The following is a 24,416-nucleotide window of genomic DNA, read 5'->3' as shown; positions in this document are numbered from 1 at the left end:
TTATAAAAAGATGAATGCTGAATTTTGAGATTTGGTGTATTAAGAGACTTACAGTAGACTTTAATGGAAAATATTTGTGTACTACACTTAAACCCGTTATTTTCCCCTCTTATGATTATTTTTTTGCCCTTTCCCACGAAAGAGATTCAAAAGACTAATCGATGGAGGAGTTAGAGAGTTAAGATCTTTCACAGAAATGTTTCTCGTTATTTTTTACACAGAACTGCTCATTCAAAATGTAAGGATTACGTAGTTTTGTATGCTGATTTACCTTCACCATTTAAATGTGATAAAACCAAATGTGAAAATTGAGCCCCACCAAATTTCCATTTAATCACTTTGCATTAACAAAGCCAATATTTTGTCATGGCGAGCATTTGCACTTATGCAAAATGCTTTAAAATGATTGACAATTAAATCTTAGTAATACATGTGAGAAACTCTTTAAATTCCAACTGTCATTTTTATAGCGATTTCATGCACAAACAAATACAAACCATATGTAAGTGTGAGATTAAAAATACAGACATATGGATATGGAAAAAGTGTGTGTAACTTTCGTCCTTGAAATGCATTTTAATTACTTGTAATCGTACATTGTCGGTTACTAAAGTTATATAAATCATACACACTACATACTTGCTCACATACCAAGCCTTGCATAATCCCATATGTATTTACATTCGTATATCGCTCATGCAATCAGAGTACGCATGAGTGTCTACCACCGATGCGTACATGCTCATCACACATACATGCGTACATTTATACTAACACTGCAGTGGAATACCAAAATGGGTAGAAAAAAATACTAGTTCGCAACTAGAATTTCCTGACTGAAATCGAACTAGTCCGAAAATGTCAGATTTGCACCGATTATCAAACCAATTATTCATGTCTATTTTATTTGACTTCAAACTTTTAATTCACTTCTATTTGCTTATGATGTAAACCATTAAGACAAGTGCATATTTAATTATGTAAGTATATTTTTTGGTGGCTGAGGTAGGGTTCAAAATGCCTTCTCACTTACTGCGGTCGTCGTCTACTGCGCCGAGTGGTGCGGCCACTAAAACCATCCTTCCTATCCTTCTGGGGAGACACACTTCCTGGGACTACTTTCTGTATTACTTCGGTAGGACCCAGAACAGCATCCCTAAAGGACCAATTCTATTCACCCATGTCTGGGTCCACCATATTTGTAGCCAGGCTTTATCCTCATCTTCTTGTGTCTCTCTCTGTGCGGCTTCGCTTTAGTGCACTGTGTCGAGGTCTATCTGTTTTTTTTTTCGTAGCAAGTCTCGATGTATTTCTTTACCGCGTTCCACCTGTCCTCGCGTTCGAGCATTTTGCTGATTATGTTGCTCGGCGCGATGTCGCCAATCAGCTTCCTCAGAGCATCTATTTCCGCGAGCCATCTGTCACAACTAAAAAACGTGTGTTCAGCGTCATAGCTCAGTGCTTTGCTGTATATGCACTTGGGATCGGTTACCTTGCCTGTGCGGTATAGGTATTTCCGGAAGTATTCGTGGTCCGGGAGAAACTGAGTCATAAAATAGCCCACTTCCTCGAAGTTCCTTTCAACCCATTTGCCTACTGTTAGAATCAGCTTCCCCGTCTATCTGCCACTCGGTTCCGTGTCCCATCGGCTTTGACTCCGCTGCATGGTTTGTCATTTGTTTCTTCTTCGAGTCCCAAGCATCCATTCGTTCCCGGAACATGAGGTCGACTGGTCGATATAATTATATTAAGTATATCGTCATCATATAAAATTCCAACAAAAAGGCAAGCAACATATATTGGTTGGATAATCTCTTACAGGCATATAAGTTATATAATGCAGAGTTTCGGCGTAGTAGTCTAGTAGTTGACAAGGAGCTGGTTAGTAGCAAAACTGTATTTGATTTGGAGCTCAAGCAGCAAGTTTAGATAGAAGCCAGCAACAACGACAAATCTAGTGACACACGGGAAGGAGTCAATGCAAAAGACAGCAGCTGCGGGAGTGGCGCAAATGCGAGCGACGATGGTGTAAGAGAAATCAGCAGTGAAAATTACGAGCTTCTAAGCGCTGATGAACTACAGATGAAACATGGACCCGAAGGACGACCGCTATTAGAAAAAACGTGTTCTTCATTTTTGGTGTTTCACCGAGAATCGAAGCTACGTTCTCTCTGAATACCGAATGGTAGTCACACACCAACCCATTCGGTACGGCGGCCGAATTTTATAAAATTAAAAAAATCGTGGGTTACCCCTTTGCAGTTACTCTTACCGATCACAGCCTTGGCAGATTCAGGTATTGAAGTCCAGAAACTTACAGCATTAATGAGGAACAATCTTAATGAAGACGTAATAGGAATATTTGTGGACATTCAAAGATTGATACCTACTCGATTTCATCAAACTAAATTTCTCGTAAAGGTATTTCGGAGTTTTGAATTCAATAAACTTATACATACATAAATTATGTTTAATAAAACGGTTTTTATTTTATATTCATGAATTTATTTAATTTTTTTAATTTTCCTTTCTAATCTCAAATTAATGGCTTTGGTCCATTTTTGGTCTAGCACGAGACTGGTCCATTTGGAACTAGTATGAGACTGGTATATTTCTGACCGAAATCTGGCAATTGGTCTCTTGTCGGACATCAGTTACTTACTTGGAAAAAATACGGTCGCCTGACTAGTTATGTAAGCGACTCATACTAGTTGCGACGTACATAGTTTATCACTAGTAAATTTCACTACGTCGAATCTACAAATGGGCTTGTCCATATGCGTACAAATGTGTACATATGCGCACTTAGGTATATACGTACATATATATTTCATGTAATGCAATTCATTCGTAAATACATTCATTTATTTGCTTATCTCGCCACTTTTGGCACATTTATTTACTCAACTTAATTGTTTGGTTACACGGGAAATGTTAATTAATTGTTGCTGTAAAGTTTTTTCACTTCCGCTATCTGGATTTTATGTTGCCATTTTGTATGAGGTTTTTGTAATTTAGTTTTTATTGAAATGATTTATTGCCCCCTCGGTGAGTTAAAAAAGCAATTGATTGTAAATACCAAATGTTTCATTTTATTTTATGCAATTGAATCTAAAAAAGTAGTTGCAGCGCTTTTTACAAGTATTTCGACACAAAAATAATGAAAAAATAACTTCAGAGCTGCAGTTTTATTAAGTGTTAATTTTTTTTGGATTGTTGGTAATTTAAGCTCAGGTTGATTACATTTTCAGGAATTTCGTTCATATGGAATGATACGCCAATAGTATTCATAGTCCTAGAATGGACTCCTGAAATGTATGGATAATCTTTAGAAAGACATTTTCCTAGTTAATTATTTTGGGACATAACTTCTGAAGTCTTAGAAAAAATTTTACTTAAAAGGTATTTTCAGAGTTTTTAACAATTACAGTATAGCCGAAAAAATGTTGGCAGTATCGAACGAAATTTTTAAAATTAAAAAATACGGCATTTAAAAAAAATATTTTGCGAGACAAATTATGAAGATAATCATACTGAAATATTGGCTGTCTTCAAATCTTTCCAACGGCACCCCATTTATGCAAATCGAATCAGAAAATTTTATAAATCTTATAAATTTATATAAGTTTTAGAATTTGTCGTTAGGATTTTTTTTTTGAATTTTTGCCACTTCCTCAACTTTTGTGAAAAAGTGTCCATTTCCGTTAGTGTTAGCATGAATTAATCCATGTGCTAAGTTTTATTGAAATCGAAGACTATCTTGCAGAGTCATCATGCGGAATCGATGAATAAACGCAAGCACTGAGCGCGATTTAGCAAGTAGTAGAACAGCTTCTGAGAAGACATTTCGAGCCAAAAATTATTCTCTCTCTCTCTCTCTGTCTCGTTATAAATGGATAGATGAGTACCGGAGAGGTAGCATTGAAAGTTAGGATTTGGAGAAAGCTATATAAGAATACTTACTTATATTTAACTGATTCGCCTCCAAGCTAGGGTTTTGTTGAGATCGGATTGAATCTTGACCGAGTCAGAGGGGTGCGAGACGTGAGAATTAACCTTCCAATCATTAGCTTGCAAAATAAATTTGTTGTTTTCTTCACGATGGGTGCGATAACCGCTTACGTGATTTTGGCCGGAAGAAGAATTTTAGAACAAGTAAAGCATGTCGATTTGTCATTAATAAAAATAACAAATAACAGAAGCTTTGAAATAATTAGAGTACGTGTCAACAACTACAGCAAAAAAAAGGTATCCAAGATAAAATTTTTAAGAGGAAACCCGCACTTGCCAAGATAGACTTAGGGATATCTACAAGAGCCGCTGGAGTTCGTTTCAAATATTCTCAGAGACGACCATTTGAAAAGTCCAGTGGTTATTTTAGTCTAATATTATGATATCCAGAGTTTTCGGAGCTGGTTGAGAACTATCGATATGAATCAAACCATAGCTTTGATATCTGAGAAAAGCAAACTATTCATTAGGGTTTGGCAAGTCATCATGCATTGCTTAACGCCAGAACGTCGCTTCCAAATTCTGGTAGTTTACTTTGAAAAAAATAAAAATAAAAATCTGTTCTCGAAGCTCATGAAGCAAAGTGTTGAAAAAGATGCCGAAATACCGGTTCGTCTAGGTTCTCAACTTATTGGCCTTTGTCTTTCGGCAACGTGGAAAATTTTAAGGAAAGATCTTGGCTTATGTGCCCATAAAATACAGTTCGTGCAAGAAGTGAAGCCAAATGATCATCGTTTGCGTCGCATTTTTGTTGATTGGGCTCATTAAATTTATTATTCTGATTTATTGAAAAATTAGTCACAAATTGGACTTATCCAATGGACCATGTAGGTTAGGTTAGGTTAGGTTATGGTGGTAGTCGGTCTGTACGCCCAACTCACTTAGACCTTACAGGTCCGTTGTGATACCACTGTGCTGCACGGGAACCTCATTTATTTTTCTTCGTGGAACCATTTTGTGGCTTTTATGAAACGTAGTATTGATGCCAACCCCACGCCAGACAGTTCTGTAAGAGAATTAAAAAAGTATTTACCTAGACAACCTGCTCTGACTTTAGCTAGGGCTGGACAATTGCAAAGGAAGTGCTCGACTGTTTCTTCCTCTTCCTCATCTCTGCAACCTCTGCATTATTCATGGGAGAAAACTCCTAGTCTCAAGGAATGCCTGCCAAATAGCCAGTGACCGGTCAAACAAGCCACGACCTTCGAGATATTGTCCCTTGAGAGACTAAGCAATTCCTCTGTTCTTTTCTTGTTTATTTGCGGCCATAGTAGCCTAGCTGTTAGACACGTCTCTTCATTTCTCCATGACCTATTCGTCTCTTGAATAATGTGGTTTTTTATTATTAGTTTACTCGTGGCCATGGGTATTCCAATGGGAAATGGACCATGTAACTTTAGCTGCGCGGTACATATGCCTAATATCATATTCAAAAAATAAATGCCATGAAATTATCTACCAGGTTTTAGTAAAATAAAATTAATTTTAACAAGATTTCTGGTTTGTATTTTCATTTTGAAGAGGCAGAGCACTGATGACTTGGCAAAGAACTGTTCGCAGTGGAACTGAGATCTATGACTAGAAATAAAAATGTTTGGAAAACTTTTCTTGAATCCTTAAGCTCCTAAAGAAGTATGGGAAAAATAGTAATAATAATTATCATTTTAAGTTTTCAAGTTCTTGAAGAGACACCCGATATTACACTGTATTCATCCACAGTAATTGTGCAATTAGTTGAAATTAGCGATTAAGGTCTAAATTGGGCTCAAATAAAGACACAACAACTCCATTAATAAATTGTGTAGTTACTATTTAAGTGTAAATAAACGGAGGCAAATTTTCAATGCTACCCTGTGAAGTTTATTAAATGAAAGCCCATTCAATGCGAAAACAAAATGTTATGTTAAAGCAAATTAGAAAGAGAATAAAAGTAAGAGCACAGGGCAAACGAGATTTACGTTGAATAAATTTGAATTAAATTTTAATGAAAATAGCTCTTCATAATCAATTTATTTTGAAAATGTTATGACAAAATAAAAAAAGGCTGGAGACTGCGATGGAATGAGGAATGAGGATAGTGACGATATTGCATTTGTAGGCAGAGCACGTGGAGGAGCTAATGGCAAAAGGGGTCATATGATCGCTGGAAGATAGGGAAACAGGCAATGCTAAACCTTCGAGTGCATTTCTGACATTAAAAAAAGCTTATTTAATAAAAATAATCAATAAATTTTTGACCAAGCCCTGACAATTAAAAGTTGCTGCTTGATAAAGTTTTGAGTTTACGATTTTTCACCAAGTGTTTGCTACTTCAAATCATTAAAAAAATCGATTTTTGTTTTACAGATTATTATTTTTTATAGTTTTAGGGTGCGACCAGAGTGAACGCTGATGCCGAGCGGAGCCGAGCCGAGCTTATTGACGCTTATTTTCATGCGAGAAGAAAATTTGTATATAACACAGTGAATGCGTTTATTACGTGAAGCAATTCATCTAAAAAGACCAGAATTATGGGCCAACAACTCTTGGTTTTTGCATCATGATAATGCACCGTCTCACACTGCACTCGTTCTTCGTGACCATTTCGCCAAAAATTCCACGCCTATCGTTCCGCAACCACCGTATTCGCCTGATTTGGCTCCGTGTGACTTCTGGCTATTTCCAAAACTCAAGAGGCCACTCCGGGGAACGCGTTTCGAGTCGGTTGAGGAGATAGAAGCTGAATCGAAGAAGGTGCTGATGGCATACCGGGAGTGGACTATTTGGCATGTTTCGGGGATTGGAAAAATCGTTGGTATAAGTGTATTTCATCGAGAGGGGATTATTTTGAAGGGATGAAATTGATTTACAAGAATAAATAAAGATTTTTCATTTTACAACCAAATTCACCTTACTTTTTGCCCACAGGTAAAAAAATAATATATTAATCCCGGCAATCCTAATAAGGATAATGGGACACTTTTATCAAATTATTGCATTGTCATCGGTCCTTGATAGGTGTGCAAAATCAAGTCGATCAGATTTTTAGAAGCCAGTGAAAATTAAGCTCAAAGATTCCGTTATATACATACATACATACATACAACCCGACCTAATAAAAGTGTGTTAAAAACACAATTGCACTCTAAAAAGTAAACATCAACAATCCAAAAAAGCGAGCAAAACGCTTTGAAACTGTTTTCTCGCACTTATCGGCTTTGCTCTCTGCTCTTGTCGGCGCTCACTGTGTTATACACAAGCTTATTTGTATTGACTTGTATGTAATCAGTTTTATCGCACTGACAATCTCGGCTCGGCTTTCAGCGCTCACTCTGGTCGCACCCTAAGGCGTATTTCTGTCGAAGTTGATTCTAAAAATTTTCCATAGATACAAAGTTATGTTAGAAAGTGTAACTGCCCGACGAGCGTTTGGTGCGCACAGGTAGTTGTCCTTCGTTTGAGGCAGCGGGCAGTTACTTTCGGAGACTTTCAGCCTATCGGGTCTTTTGTTATTCTAAAGTAGTAAGAGAGTCTGTGTAGGGTTCATATGCTAAGGTTTATGAAATTAAAAATTAATTTTACCAATTTTATCTAAGTTCTTTGAAAAAAACTTGCTAAAAAGATTAAAACCATTGTTAGATACAAAATGCCTTGTACCAAACCATCAATTTGGTTTTCGAAATGAGCACTCAACGATTGATCAAGTACACCGCATTACTCATGTAATTGAAAAATCACTGGAAGAAAAACCAATCTGTTCTGTGGTATTCCTGGATGTATCGCAAGATTTTGATAAAGTATGGCATGAGGGACTAAACCATAAACTTCAAGCAGTTCTACCAATCCAGTACTCAAGCATTTTAAAATCCTACTTAACGAGCAGATTCTTTAGAATAAAGCAAGCAGATGTCTATTCAGAACTGAGAGATATTAATGCAGGTGTCCCGCAAGGCAGTGTACACGGGCCAGTTTTGTATCTCTAGTATACTAACGATATACCCACATGCAACAATACCTACAACAACTGCAACATTTGCCGATGATACTGCAGTATTAGCAACTGATGAAAAACACTTAGAAGCAATTCAGAAGTTACAAGCATCAGTAAATGCAATTCAAAATTGGACCAAAAAATGGCGTGCCAAGTTAAACGAAACCAAGTCTGTGCATGTTGACTTCACTAATAGAAATATAAATTATAAACCAATATTTATCAATAATACGGCAATACCGCATGCAAATACGGCAAAATATCTAGGAATGACCTTAGATGCTAAGCTGAGATGGAAAGCACATGTCAAGAAAAAACACGGGGAGTTAATTCTTAAATACAAGAAAATGTATTGGCTGTTAGGCCGACATTCTAAGCTCTCTATTTATAACAAAATACTTTTATACAACCAAATACTGAAACCAGTGTGGTCATATGGCATACAGCTCTGGGGCTGCACAAGTGAAAGGAAAAAAAAACATCATTCAACGATTCCAAAATAAAGTATTACGAGACATCGTTAGAGCGCCGTGGTACATTCGTAATTGCAATCTTCATAAGGATCTTAATATAGACACCATTACGGATATCATAAAAGAATTCGCAAATAAACATAAAGAGAGACTTCAGCAGCGCATCAATGATGAAGCAGCCAAACTACTTGTAACTGATGACCCCACGAGAAGATTAGAAAGGACGAAACCGCATGATCTCTCTCTTCATAAAATTTTGTCTTTACTTGAGATGTTTTAATTTAATTAAATATATGTAAAATGAATTGCTTATTAGTTTTGTTAACTAGATTGCAATAATAATAAAATAAACAAAAAAAAAAATTTTAAGTTCTTGCTTTAAATGCGCGCGATCTTGAGCGAAATGCACTTGAAAGTTTATACTAATTTTTCTGGAAACTACTTTTTCCGGCGTGGTCTGCATGATTACTCATGCAGTTTTTAATATTTTTTGTTGCGGGTTTTCTAAAATATACGGAAGTGGTTTCTCTATACTCTGTCGAGCAGGATTTTTAATATTTTTGTTACAAAATTTTATGAACATAATTAAAGTGTGACATTTATGACGTAAAACGCATTTTTTTAAATGCCGTAAATTGCAAAATTTTTTTTCGAAAAATCCGGCTCGACAACTATAACAACTATAACTAAAACTTTATTGTTCAAGAATTTTTTTACTTCTTACAGATCCAACAACATTTCAAGGAGAAATGATGCAGACCGTGGAGCAATGTTTTTTTCATTGTACTTTGACTCACGTGGTTTATTTATATACTAATTTTTGTAAAGAAAAATAAAATAAATTTTTTTACATAGTTTAAGTATTAATAAACAATGTATACAAATTTTTCATATTTATTTCTATTGTCATCCCTTCTAAAAACAGTTTTTCTTTTAGCCCTTAAAAAAATTTTATAGCAATTATTCTGAAAATTATTTAAGGAACTACCATGTCTTTTTAGCTATGAATAAATTAAAGGAGTAGCTCGAAATCTCAAGTAGTAGAGTCTTCTAATGTGGACCTGAACCAGCTTCAAAACAAAACTGCTGATAAAACACTTTTTTAAGGCATTCTTCACCATTACCAATTATTCTTACTGCCCTAATTAGCGCGTTGGTTAAATTAAAAGTTTTTCCATTTAAGGAGTTTGGCGTAGAATGATTTAATAAATTATGTGACTTTTCCTTAAAAACTTTCTGTTTCGTGTACGTTACTGCGGCTCTGGGTGTATATATTTAAATCTTCTTCACTAAATGACCCAGACTGTAATTTTAGACGTTTAGTTTGAAGTTTTTTTTATTTGTAGACAAAGATGGGATTTTCCCAAATCATACTACAGAAACGGTATTGCATTGCAGCTGATTACCGGAGCCGGCAGGGGCTTTTTGATGCTCCTTGAACCTGAATCTCCTGTACTTGTGAGCAACACCGAGTAGGCCGATTTCGACAGGCACCCTTCGGCAGGTGACCATCGAATCTAATCTACCAAAATCATTATTGTACTTTCGAGGTGCTTTATAAAAATATATTTATTTGTTCACAGCAAGCCATAATTTCGCTAAATAAGCAAGAGAACAGAGTCCAGCAAATAATTTAAGAACATATTTTTGCCTTCTTAAACGTAAAATTTTTAACCAAATGTGCACAATTAACTTATTTAGACTAAATTAATAAAAAATTATAATAATAATTTCAAGACATTAATTTCATTTACTCCTGGAGCAGTTGTAAAATTACTTAAATAGGAGAAAAATGGAAATTCTTTGAATTTTTAAACGCATACCACCACATGAAAAAAACTAGGTAACAGTTAGCCAACCATTACAGCAGAAGTAGTTGTCATGAAAAGCAGTGAAACGAATTTAAGGTGGAATTTCCGTTGCCACAGCGCCAACGAAGTCAAAATCATGTATGTATTGTGAACAACAACGAAGGAAGAAGGAAAGCAAAAATCAAGTATTGCCAGCATTTTTATACTTCTCCGTTTTACTCTGCCCGTTTTATATTTATATATTTTTTAAACTTTTATATTTGTCATCACTTTTATGTTTATCACTGCAATTATTTTCAATTTCCCTATACCAAATAATCTAAATGCACCAAAGCGCAAGTCAGCAGTAAAATGCGGGCATCTGTGGATTTAGTTTATAAATACGATACATACCGACAATCTTATACACGCAACGGTGGTTTTTACACCAAACAGCTTAAGTCGACTTGCCACTTTCTATAGATTAATCACAAAAGTGATGGACTTTAATGCGTTAAATCATTGAGCGATGGACATTGATAATTTAAACAATTAACTGATGAGTTCATCTTGAAGAAATTTGCATACAAAATAAAGTGGAATAACAGGAAATATTTTTTTTTTGCACGGAAACTGAAACTTTTTAAAATTAGTTAAGTTGTTTTTCCAAATTGCCACAGATATGAACATTTATGCCATATACTTACATAGTAGGGTGCAGCGATTTTTTATTTCTTTTGTCTACGGGAATAAATTTAGGGACGCTGTTTTAAAGCCCATTGAATTTAATAAAGTCAGAGTTTGAAGTGGCTTCAAGCTGACGCTGACGCTGACGCTATTTTTGATAATTTTTTGATTTTTTTGATTAAAATGAGAAAAATCGTCGGATTAAAATATGATCAAAAATCAGCAAGAATTTTCACCCACTTCAAATCTTCACTTTGTTATACTAAAATTGAAAGGTTTTTTAGCCCTGTGTACCCAATTTTTTTTAAATTCTGATTAAAATTTTTGGCGTAATTTTTTATAATTTTTATAAATCTTGTACTATGACAGAAACTTGACCTATTACAGTCAGTCTTATAAAATAAAGAATATTTAAATAATGTATATAAAAATTTTTATTAAAAAGATAGATAAACAAATAGTTAAAACTTGTCAATATGTGACGCCTTTATAATAATTTCTGTGGGTGCAGTATCAAATTTGAATTGAATTAGGAGAATTTGGATTTCAAATCACAAAAAAAAAAAAATGAAGAAACTATCTCCACAGAATAATAAAACAAAAATAAGTAATGTTAAAAATAAATCAAATAAAAATAAAAATATTTTTTATTAAACTGAAAAAAAAAAAATTGATCAGTAAAAGTAAATTGAAATCAATCAATTGATCGAATATAAATAAAAAAGGAGATGAAAAAAATTTATATACAATATTTTTATTGAATAAAAACAATTCAGTGGTTAGAAGAAGATGTTGAAAATATAAAATCAAATAAAAGAATAGCAAAATTATCCTAAGCTTTTACAACATAACACATGGGCTACAAAGTCCCGGGTCTAACACATAGATGGCACTAGTTTTATTGCATTCACCTCTTTTTTATTTAGTACTAGCCTTAAGAAGCCAGCTGTTAAAATTTCATAATATTCTTTTCATACTTTTGGTATTTTCAAAACAATTGATCAAAAAGAAGTTCGTGTTTTAATTTTTCACTGCTTCTTGATGGGGAAAAATACCGTTCAAGCATAGCAATGGCTTGGGAAGCGTTATGAGGACACCGCTCCCTCACAAATAGCAATAAAAAGATGGTTTGCTGACTTCAAACGGTAGAAACGTAGAGTCCTTATATTGCCTCAGAATTTCACTACGAGAAAGCTGTGTTCAAAGTGAGTGCCTGGTTTTCCTTCTTTCAAGACAACATACCGTACGACAAGTCAATCAAAACAATGGCAAAACTACATGAATTGAGTTTCAAAGTGCTCCCACATACACTCCTTTCGCCAGATTTGGTTTCCAGCAACTACTGGCTATTCGCAGACCTTAAAAAAATGCTCGCCGATCAAAAAATTCGCTCGAATGAGGAGGTTATCACTAAAACTGAAGACTATTTTGAGGCAAAATGTAAATCATTCTACAAAAGTGGCATTGAAATGTGAGAGCGGCGCTGAGATGATTGCGTTGTTCTTGATGGAAATTAAGTTGATGAAAAAAGCAAATTTTGAACAAACAAAAAAACGTGTTACCTTTGTTAGACCCGGGAATTTTCAGCCCATGTGTTACAGGGATTGATTGAAAAGTAATGAGCCTTCCCGCGCGGAGCGTCTGCCAAGCGATCAACCGAATAGGCTGGTGGGGGAAAATGATCGTTGGACCTTCCCCTTCCACTAGAAACCGGTCCCAGTTCGCTGGCAACAGCGGTGCAGCCAACATCGCTCCGCGCGTGAAAGCTGTTTTAAAAGTGTGTTAGGATTTTGCAGTGGCGAAAATGTAGCGATCGTTGGAGCAACGTTACTCGATCAAATTTTGCGTAAAGCTAAACAAAACGAGTACCGAAACCATTGGGCTACTCAAGGAGGCTTACAGGGACCAACCCCTGTCCAATGCCAAGGAAAATGGTGGCACAAGTAGTTCAAGGAAGGCCGGGAGGACGTCGAAGACGAACAGCGATCTGGAAGGCCTTTGACGACGCAAACAGACAAAGATGTGAACCGGGTTCGTGAATTTTTGAACATTGACCGTCGTGCTAGTCTACGTGAGATCAGTGAAGAGTTAAATTTTTCAAAGAAGTGCTCCTTCGGCTGAAAAACCACGTCGCCCGAGTGCGGCCCGACCTCGTCAACAATTGGACCCTTCATCACGACAATGCGCCGGCGCACACCGCCTTCCTCTGCACCTTTGCATTGGCCAAGATGGGGGTTCCGGTGCTTACCCACCCACCCTACAGCCCAGACCTGCCCCCTCCAGACTTCTTCTCGTTCCCACGCCTGAAAATAAAGCTGAAGGGGAGGCGTTTCGACTCCATCGAGGCGATCCAAAAAACTATGACAGCCGAATTGAACGCGATTCCAGCGGATGAGTTTAAAAAATGTTTCCTGCAGTGGAAGGACCGCTACCAGCGGTGTATTGACGCTCAAAGGTTCCTATTTTGAAGAGTATTAGTTGTATAAGTCAAAAGGTTTAATAAAACTGCTTAAAAAAATAAGGCTCACTACTTTTCAATCAAGCCCTGTATATAAAACTTACGTAGCAATAACAGAAATTAAATTGAGGGAGCGTGCAAGAGGACACTAGTCCAATTTCTTTGTGATTCATCCTTTTCCTCTTATTGGTACACAAACTGCTGATAAAAAAGATTTTGAGACTAATTTTGATAAGGGGGTTTTCCAATGTATGAGATCGATGAGATCTCGTGGAAACAAATTAAATTGCTTACAAATTAAATATCGAGATGTGCAGGATGCATTTGTTGTTTGTATTCTAACTCCTTTTGTTAGACCTTTCGATGACATAATATAAGCGCCTAAGTACTTAACGTCCATGACCTGTTACTCATTCTCACCATAAACAGCAAACTTCCATCCGAGAGGGTTTTTTGAAATTGTCAAGGATTTAGTCTTTGTTAACGATATTTTCATGTTAAATTTTGCTGCAAACTTCTCAAAATTGAAAAGCATTCGTTGTAAGTTATTTTCATCTTCAGTTAGCAACACATTAGCGTAACAAATTATTCTAAATTTTGTGTTTAATAATTTATTACAATTCGCTCTTTGTTTTTAATATTTTTCATTATTCCATCCATGATTGCGCTGAAAAGTATCAGACTGAGACTATCTCCAATGCAATAATTCATTCATCTAAATTCCTTTTTTGTAGTTGATTAAGAAAATCTGTCAAATGCTTGTGGATGGTCAACAGAACATAAAAATACAGGTTTGTTGTATTCTATTGCTTTTTTACAATTTGCCTAATAGTAAATAAGGCATCTTACTATTCTTTGTTTATTACTGTCGAAGCGCCGAAGCAAACAGCTTTGTAAAAAGTTTTAAATCAGAGCTTAACTGTGTTATTCTCCTATGATTTTCGGGATTGCATTGAAGAGGGAAAAATATACACTTATATATTAATAAATATATAAATATTTTTCCAGAAAAATAAGAACTCATCATACTTTTCAAATACATATCGGCCATTTAATAAACAATCTAGCACATCCGAAAGGGTCCTCGTTGAACTCCTTAAAAAGAAAAAAGAACATCTAAAAAGCTCCTACAAAATTCACCCTAGATTAGATTAGTTTAGGTTGGTTGCTGCTCTCCGTGAGTGTGTAAAGGAGCCCGCTAAGGTCTGGAGCTCTATTGTGATGCCATTAGCTTGGGCGCAAGTTTCCACTCTAATTCCCAGTGCGGTGAATCACTTTGCCCATCTAATAGCAGCACAAAAGATCATAAGGTCGAAATGCAAGCCAAAAAATATAATCTAATCTAATAGCAACACCAATATTCTCAACACAACGTATAGTTTTTGGTCTGCCAACCCTTCTTCTATACTCGAGAGAACCAGTTTCTTGAAACTTTTTCACCAATCTTTGAATTGTTCGTTGTTCTATTGTGTAAAATTGTATATCTCCTTATTTTACAAATGTTAAAGATGCCATAAAAAAGGTACTGTCTTGGAATTATTCAATACTAACGACATCTTGGCGTCAATTTGAAATACCCTTTATGAATGAGAGATGAAATATTGCGGATGCCTGCATACACCCAAGGTAGTAGGAGTTTAAATAGCGGGACCTTGTTCTACATAAGTTCTTTTCTTCTACTCGATACTTATCTAGTTTTCACACAAGAGGGCTCCATGGTCCGTACACTTTTGGCTTGGACGATGTAGATCGTGTAATCTATCTCTGCTATCTCTGGTTCTCTTCTCAGAAGAGTTCCGAGATTCTCAAGTGCCCAGCTTTGAAATCTTCCCATGGTATATCAAATACTGGTAACGCTCTTCAAACAGAAATCTTTGCGATCCAGCAGGTATGCAAAATGGTTAGTGAACGTGGGAGCGAGGGAGATATTAACATTTTTTCCGATAGCCAAGCCATGATCGAGGCTCTGACGACGCCGTGGTGCAGTTCCGAATTAGTTCTCTCTGTAAGAAGGAGATCAAATCTCTTGGCGGTGCAGGTAACATTTCCCTGTTCTGAGTTCCTGGACATAGGAACATAGAGGGAAATGAAATTGCTGATGAGCTCGCCAGGAGGGGGACTGAATTGGTCTCAGAGACCTCCTACCCGGTCATCGGCATCTCCCTGACTGTTGTTAAACTTATTTTTCAGGAAAGCGCAGAAAAGATGGAGCTCCATTTCTTCATGTGATATTTCGAAAATCCTGTGACCCAAGTACAATATGCGGAGTACTCAGTCCATTCAATTTCCAAACTCATAGTTGTGTTTACTGGTCATTGGTCCATGGGTTAACGCGCGGCTACCATTTAAACGCCGTTACAGAAACTGTGCGGACCTTTCAGGGAAGGAGGGCACTATCTCTGTAAATATCCAGGTTTGGCAGTTAGACGATTAGGAGTGCTCCGTTCTTGGACAGCGTGGGACAGCGCGTTTACCTAAATCCCACCAACCTTCTGCATTACATCAACAGCTCTGGCTGTTTGTTGAAGGTCTCTTAATGGTAAGCGACGCTTTAGTGCTACTTGGGCAGTGCTTCAACCATTCCATCTATATACCTATCTATGCATGAATTGAGTCTGATTTCATTGCAATTAGCGCGAGATTTGTCACAGATATCTATGAGGACAAGGTGTAAGTCATAGTCACAGTCTCAAGAGTCTTAGTAGGCATAGAAAGCAGCACTCCTAAAATTAGTATGAATGTTGCTTTTTGTACATTTTCCATTTTGCTCCAAGATTCCATCTTTGCACTCTACCCTAATACCCTATACATACACCTATAAAAGTCAAACAAGAGCGTCGTAGAAGTAGTAGTTCAGTTGTTGATAGCAATTCCGCCCGCTGCCTCCGCCTGCGAAGCAATCCTAGCGTATCACATTGAAGTCAATTCACACCTCAACCGCTGCGGCGTATCATTTACTTACACACACACAAATACATATAACTTATACAATACATAAGTATGAGCGCGTGTGACACTAAAATCACTGGTAAATGTGAATGTACGCGCCGAAAAGTATGTCTTCAAATGCTGACTATGCGCGCACAGTGATTTGGTTTGTGTTGCCGTGTGTTTGCGCTCGTCTTTTTAGCTATAGCGAACTGTTGACTTTCACTTAGGTGCAGGTGAACTTGTGATAAAGTTGGTGTGGGTTTGAGTCAAGTCAGTTTGCTCGATGTGCCTAGTGTTAAAATTGTTGACTTAATGCTTGTGTTTTTTGGTGTTCAAACACTGAACTTGGGGGTTTGTGATTGCTTGCTACTATCAGGAAATCGCGAGCATGTTTCTTTTTTAAATTATTTGCAGGCAATAAAACGCTGCTAGTTTCAAATTTAAGAGAAACAAAGTTAAGAACTTCGGAATTGGATTTTGCTGCATTTGCTTCGGGTTTGCAGTTCTTTACTGAAACAAAATTTTTTACATTACATTAAAACTTAGTCGAGATGTTTTTAAGATTACACGCCATTAAACAAGGCAATTTGAAGAAACTGTATATAACTGTATATAGACATAGGGAGTTTGTGCCTGCTTCCTTTCTCAACAAAGCTAATGTTATTTTACGTTAACGGGAGGAGAAAATTAATAGTGCAGAAGGGTGATGGCCCCTTTCTTGGCTGACGGCCGAACGATAAATTAATGACGGTTGTGTTAACTGTTTCATACTACTTAAGAATGTGGCTAATCATCAGCTGGTTAATAACAAGGCCTGCCAGATCAGCAGGCGTAACAAGGAAATGAGAGCCAAAATACGAAAATCTTAACTCCGCGAAAGTAGGACAGCTAAGAAGGAGGTTTCGAGATGAGTCCACCTAATCCTCTTTATAGCTAACGAAAAAAATACTCGAAGTAATGGCGAGTCTCACAGCATGCATACCTCGTGGACTGCGTCTTGTAAGGCTACACAAGAAATTAGAGTGTTCAGGTTTTGTTAACCTTAGAAAATAGTTCGAGTGCCTCCGACCCACACGTGGCCAGAATGGTTTTGCGAGTTCATCCTCCAGCCCTCGATGAGTTGACGTGAAGCCCATTCTTCCAAGCGCATACCAAAAGTAGTCAAGCGGATACCAGCTTATCCGCTTCGCGGTTTCATGCAATACCACTATGACCAGGTACCCAGATGAGCCTTCAATCAAAGAATTCGCATCGATAGATTGTGAAGTCAGACAGTTTCGAGTGCATCATCATCGATCCCAGTTTGCTGATTGCCGCTTGGCTGTCGTAGTAGATATTTACTTTAGTGACAGTTTAACATAAATCAAAAGCTAATCAGCTGTTTCTTTGATGGCGGCTACCTTTGCTTCGAACACTTTTTAGTGGTCCGGTAACCGGAAGTTGAGTTTGATGGGTAGCTCCTCGCAGAATATTTCTCTGCCAATCTTTCCATCCAACTTCGACCCATCCGTGAACAGGACCTGTCTGCAAATGCCGCCTACTATTGCCTTGATGTGAGTGGAGAATATCCTGCTTGGATTAAGCGAGTTTCTGAGGATACTTGAATGTACGTAAGTGAGATGAAGCCTGAGCCTCTTAGTTTGATTGCGGCATGTGCAGCGGCAGTCGTGCATACGATATCTACGGATACCACATTTAGCATTGCGTTAAGCGCTGATTCCAATGGGTGCAGACTTTTGAACTCTCTCCAGTTCCTTCACCGACGTCGGCCTTCTCGGTGAGTTACAAGAGACAAGTGGTCCATGCAACAGAATCGGCTTTATAACAGTAATATAGAGCCAAAATACAACTCTATGAGAGAGACTCCATCTTGTCTTTACATCCACACAAGACACAAAAGGGCAACCTTCATTTTGGTTCATCCATACATTCGACTGTTGTTTTCTTTATCCTTTCCTGAATGTTGATCTTCCACGTTAGCGTTTGATCAAGTGGTATATCTGGGAATTTCAACTTACCAGAATGTATCAACGTATCATCTCCTATTCAAAAGAGTTGAACTTTGGGTATTTTATATTATCTCGTAAATAGGGCAAGCTTCGTCTTAGGATTATTTACCGATAGACCAAAATCTGCCGCCCAAATAACAATTTCGTTTGGTTATCCCTGCATTAAATCATGCAGAGTATGCACAAACTTCCTTTTAATAATTAGTGCCACGTCATCAGCGTAAGCAATCACCATGCTCCTGTCCTCTTCACACCAGCTCGTCCAGCAAGTAATTGACAACGATAGCCTAGAGAAATTGTGAGCGAACACCGCCTTGCGGAGTGCCCCTACTCATCTACCGGCGTTGAGAGACGTCGGATTACTTTGCCACGGTCGTTTCTGATAAGATCGACTTCGACTCCAGTTTATCCAGAGACTTGGTGATTGTCGTTGAGACGACGATATTTAAAGCTACCAAAATATAAAGGAAATCGCCCACTGCGAACTCTTTCTGACTTAGGGACTCTCTATATTTTCAACAATCGTATTTTTTTGGACTGATACTGGTACTGGTACTCTATTTGATATTTTCTAATCTTTCTAATTTTTTCTTTAATGCTAATCTGTTTCCATTTTCTCTAGAAATCTTAACATTTTGCCATTGCGTGGATGAGTCAAAAAGTAGACGAGATTTTTTGAGATTGATTTTACTTCTTCAAAACTCTTCTTCAAAAACCTTCTTAAGTATGACTCTCGAATTGTATCGTTTGATTGTATGGCACTAAGAATATCTATATAAATCCGCTGTCATTATTGAGTAAGCCTACTTTCTAGAAATACCTATGTGTACACAAATTTTGACGTGACGCTGTTTCACACTGATTTATTAGTGTTACAAAAAAATTTATGCTGTACGTTTGTTCGTTACCGCATACTATTTTCGTCGGAGGAGACCTCAACTGAAATCTCCCGGAAAATATAATATTTTTTTGGAACATTTTAACCCTCAACTGTGTGGTAGCTTAATATTTTTTCCATGACCTCAAGAGTAAGACTTATTGGGTTACAATATTCCACAAAATATGCGCCGTTCAAATTCATTAAATACTTTTATACGCAATGTTAGTGTTGAATGTGTTTTTATGTAAATGCTTCCAAATTATTTGGATCAACTTAAGATCAAACTAGGAAAACTTAAATGCACTTTAAGGGGGAACGCCATTGTGAAGATTCAAAAAAATCGATTTTTTTGGCATAAATTGTTAGTATAACTACTCAAGAAAATGTGGTAAAAATTTTAAAGCGAAATTCGCTTTATTTCGGATTCTATGTGCACTTACTATAAGTGAGCGCCCGTCGGCTCGGCCCCGTAGCGCTTACGATACGATGCTTTATTTCAATGCTTTATTTTTTTGATACGGTTGCAACGATTTCTCGAAGACTAATGGCCCGGATTTTAATTTTCTTTTTTTTTTTTTAAGTTTTGGTATCGCACTAGCTATCGTTCGTAGCCGATTTTCAAAATTTTGAAAATAACTATATTTTTGGGTCTGTTGAAAATCAAAAAAATGGTGAAAAGCACACATCGACATTCAAATCACCACATATTGTCAACAAAAAAAACAACAGCTACTTACAACGATAGCCACTATTGTGTAGATTAATACAATTTTTGGTTTTTTGATTTCAGATGATTATTCATTGCTGTATCGCTGCCACCAGATGACGTTATTTTTTTTTTAACTCGTTACGTTTATTTACATAAATTTGTCAATTTTCAATATTTTTTAATAAAAATTTACATTAACATAGTTTAATATATATATAACTAGCATTCCCCAGTGGGCTTCGCATCACCATACATAAAATGTTTTTTTATATTGAATCGTCTGGCGTGCTCCCCAATTGGTGTTTTATCGGCTTTTATTATTATTTTGTGGTCATCGGTGGGCATCAGATCGAGTGCCACTTTGAACAATTTCACCAATTCATTGTGTTGATGGAACATTGTTTGCAATTCATTCACGATTGATCTTCTCGTATTCGTCGAAATTGCACAGCGCTGATCTAATTCACGATTCTCATCACCAATAAAATATATTTGCAAAAATTGATGGCCACCATCTGGGAATAGTAGCAAAGACCCAGCTCTATGGTATATTTGACCTTGAATCTGTAAAGTTCGAGAAAATTATGTATATAGAATGTTTGCTCGTCTTGCACGTGGCATTCTTTCAGTACAATATATTACTAATTAAATGTAATAGCGAAATATTGAAAATTATTTCAAAAAACAGTATATTACAGGCATTTCGTATGAGAGGAAACCATTACTCATATAAAATGTCAGGAACGGCTGCCCCGATTTCAATCAAGCTTCACACAAACCACCTCCTCAAAAATAGAAAAGAACTCTAAAATTCTTGTGTTAATCGGTTCGGCGGCTCTTGAGTTATAATATTACCAAGGAAATGTAACTTATTTTTATGTATCGTCCCCTTAGTATTAAAATAGCCTATACATTTTTTGATGTTTTGAGAAAATGAATTTCAAACTTTTTGTCGAAAGTAGCTCTTACTCAAATATCGGTATGTCTGTAAATATTTACTATTTTTTGACTGACGTTTTGACTTACTTTGTGGAACTAGAATTTGACAAAATTTTGACCACATATAAAATCGACGATGGAGAATCCAAATATTCAATAAAAAAATAATAGCCTATGAGCACATAGGCTATTGTTATACTAAGGGGACGGTATATAGAATGTTTGCTCGTCTTGCACGTGGCATTCTTTCAGTACAATATATTACAATAGTATTTGAATGTAACAGCAAAACATTCAAAATTATTTCAAGAAACAGTATATTACTAATTGAATGTAAAGGCAAAATATTGAAAATTATTTAAAAAAACAGTATATTACAGGCATTTCGTATGAGAGGAAATCATTACTGACATAAAATGTCAGGAACGGCTGCACCGATTTCAATCAAACTTCACACAAACCACCTCCTCAAAGATAGAAAAGAACTCTGAAATTTTTGTGTTAATCGGTTCGGCGGTTCTTGAGTTATAAGATTACCAAGGAAATGTAACTTCTTTTTATATATATAGATAAAGATAATTTGCTTTCTGCCCGATCCTCGAATAATCATTCCTACTTACAAAGAAAAATTCCCAAAAATCGACTATTTTTTTACCCTTCCCAGTGGCGTTCCCCCCTTAAAAAAAGTTGTAACGTTTACAAACAAAATGGCTAATAGTCCAGTGGTTTGTAGCTTTTTGTTTTTAATAATTATACCAAATTTAAAAATTTAATAATACCAAATTTTTGTCATTTTCTGGTCGCACTATTAAAGTATTTTAATCCAACTTTCCCGCTGGGTCGCCTGGCATTTCATCTAAGCGAACGCCTTTGCTTCGTATACAAATTTGATTTTATTTAAATATGCCTAGAAAAAATATGTGAAAGCGGCGAAAATTAAGATATCAAACGTTAGCAGCAACTGAAATAAAAAATGCTAATAAAAATGTAAAAAAAAAATTGTTATTTACTGCATACAAAGAACATAGCTGGGGAGGTGCGCCGAAAATTTATGACTAAATAATCGGTCTTCGTAGAAACATACTTACAAATATATAATGCACAGCTACATACATACATTCACGCATACAACCGCCCATGAAATACAAAATTGTGCACAATATTTCAAAAAATATGCGCTATGAAATTTGCTAACACACCAACAAATAACTCAGCAAGCTAGGCAATGAAAAATAGCTACAAATTACATAGTAGGATATGCTGAGTTAATTTTAGCAGGATCTTTACAATTTCAACAGCTTCAGCTGATGCTAGGCAAGCAATTACTTCGTACACACAGCCAGTAGCCGCAAATTCGGTTTGTAAATACTTCTAGGCGCGAACTGATTATATGCCCAGACTCTAATGATTGCCATCCTGCAGCCTCTAACTCTCGATTCCAAAATCGAGAAAGTTTAATTTAAAATTAAACTGTTGTTCTTTTAACGTAAATAACACTGACTTACCACCAACATAAATGTCAACTTGAGTCCAATTAAGTTTCGTTGCGATGCTCTTTACAGCGTAGGAAATCGCTTCAAATGATGGCAGAAAATTGCTAGATTCCTGAAAGTAGATAAAAAGCAGACACAGAAAAGTGAATAAACGTTTACACATACACAAGCACTGGTATTTAAGTGAATATGCAAGTAGGTTGGCAAATATGTATTTAGAAGAAGTGTAAATGGCGCGAGAAATGTAGATACTTTGAATAAAGTGTAGTTGGCAAAAAAAAAAATTAAATAAAAAATAAAATACAAATACTAAACCTGCCAAACAATTGGCTTTCTTTCATTCCTGTTTATTTGCTTTTGTCCAAAAGTAGTCAATTGACTTTTGTAAACCACGAAATTCCGACAAAAGGCTAACATCATCTGATTGAGAAAAATCAAAAATTTACTGCAAAAATATGCAAATTTCATATCAAATGACTTTTGCTTGCCAAATGCTTTGTCTTCTCACAGATTCGTTGAGCACATTAACGTAAAGTAAATTGGGTGCGAAGAGCTTTTATTTTTTTTTTTTTTGTTTTTTGTACTGAACCCATAAAATACTATGAGAAATTTAATTAAACGAAGATGTGGATGGATGCCTTTTGTTTGTGGCAAAAATAAATTGCGCTTCATCAAACCAACTGAGTTCGGGCTTCTTTGAAATTATTGCTACTTCTCTTCTTACTGAAAATTTGCGAGTGAATGGTGTAGTCTGAGTTATCTGAACATACGTAGGGACATTCCTGCCTGTCTAGCGCTCATATTTCTTCACTTATTTCAGCTATCTATAGTACTATATAACCTATTCTGCTAAAGTATTGGGATAAATCATGAGCTGGTGTTAGCAATAAAGTCAATATTGGCGTTAGTTACACATTAAACGATTTGCTTTTATTCTTCCCTAAGCAAGCAAATAAGTAGAAGAAACTTCTACTATAATGGTCATCGGGACTATCAGATCACTTTATCACTATTAAATGATAAATAAGCTAATCCATCGCGAAGAGTAGACTGATTAGGAAAAGTCGCTTCCAATATTTTTCAACCAATTGTACCACTCTCGTGCTCCAAGGACCACATTTTCGTTTGTTTTCCATATCTTTCAAGCTTCTGTACTTTAGAATACCATTTGCTCGATGGTAGCGAACTTAGCGGACCCACCTAACTCAATGTAACACTTGTTTGCAAGCAATCCTTTAAATTATCCGTCAAATTTAAAGACTATTATCACTCGTAATTCTGCGCTTTATGAACGAAATTTGTAAGTACAGTGCGTTTCATAACTATGGCACTAAAATTATAGAGACTTTTTGGCAAGTTTTGACAATTTATAATTTCTTGATTTTTTATAAATTTATTACTAGCTGTACCCGCCAAGCGTTAAATTTAAGAAAAATAACTTTAAAGAAAAATCAGTACACAAATATTCATTTCATTCTAACCATTTTATTGTTTTTTTTTATTTCGAAAAAATTGTGACATTACAAAGTTTAGTTTCATTTCGATGTTTATTGAAGTGCTGTGGGATACACAATATTTCTTGTTTTTCCATCGGGTGCGTAGACGAAGGTTAACCGACACGTGAGCAAGACACATAGAGCTGTCCATGTAACAAGCATGGATTCTCCAAATTTAATCCACACACTTGTAACGATTGTCCCTGTGCTTTGTTAAAAGTCATTGCGAAAGTGAGTCGCACCGCGAACTGTTAACGTTTGAATTCGAATTGCATATCTGTCGAGATCATTGGGATACGTGGCAACAGTACGTCTTCACCTTTGAATTTTCCAGTCAACATTGTTGCCTCGATAACATTGTTCATCATTTTCTTGACTGAGAGTCTGGTTCCGTTGCAAATTCGTGGTGGATTTTTGTTTCGAAGAAGAATGATGGGTACGCCAATTTTCAATATAAGAACGTGCGGCGGCATGCCTGGCAAATCAAGCGAATTTAAGAATTCAGTTGGATAGTTGACAGCCTCGTCTTGATTCTCCACAGTATCGATGTACTTATACATATGTTGTCGT

At 36.3% G+C, this 24,416-nt stretch overlaps 1 protein-coding gene across 1 annotated transcript in view; it reads right to left on the bottom strand.

Annotated features, from left to right (window-relative positions):
• Positions 1-24,070, bottom strand: part of LOC128861702 (uncharacterized) — a 136,953-nt gene extending 112,883 nt beyond the window's left edge. Inside the window, exons 1-2 of the mRNA XM_054100083.1 lie at positions 24,035-24,070; positions 22,363-22,462 (exon numbers count right to left, since the gene is read on the bottom strand). Of these exons, the coding sequence (XP_053956058.1) occupies positions 22,363-22,462; positions 24,035-24,070 (136 nt within the window). The remainder of the gene's footprint in view (positions 1-22,362; positions 22,463-24,034) is intronic.
• Positions 24,071-24,416: the final 346 nt, after the last annotated feature.

Source organism: Anastrepha ludens, chromosome 2 (assembly GCF_028408465.1).
Source record: "Anastrepha ludens isolate Willacy chromosome 2, idAnaLude1.1, whole genome shotgun sequence".
NCBI lineage: Eukaryota > Metazoa > Arthropoda > Insecta > Diptera > Tephritidae > Anastrepha > Anastrepha ludens.
Note: the sequence above shows the minus strand (reverse complement) of the source record. Positions and strands in the feature narration are given on the sequence as shown.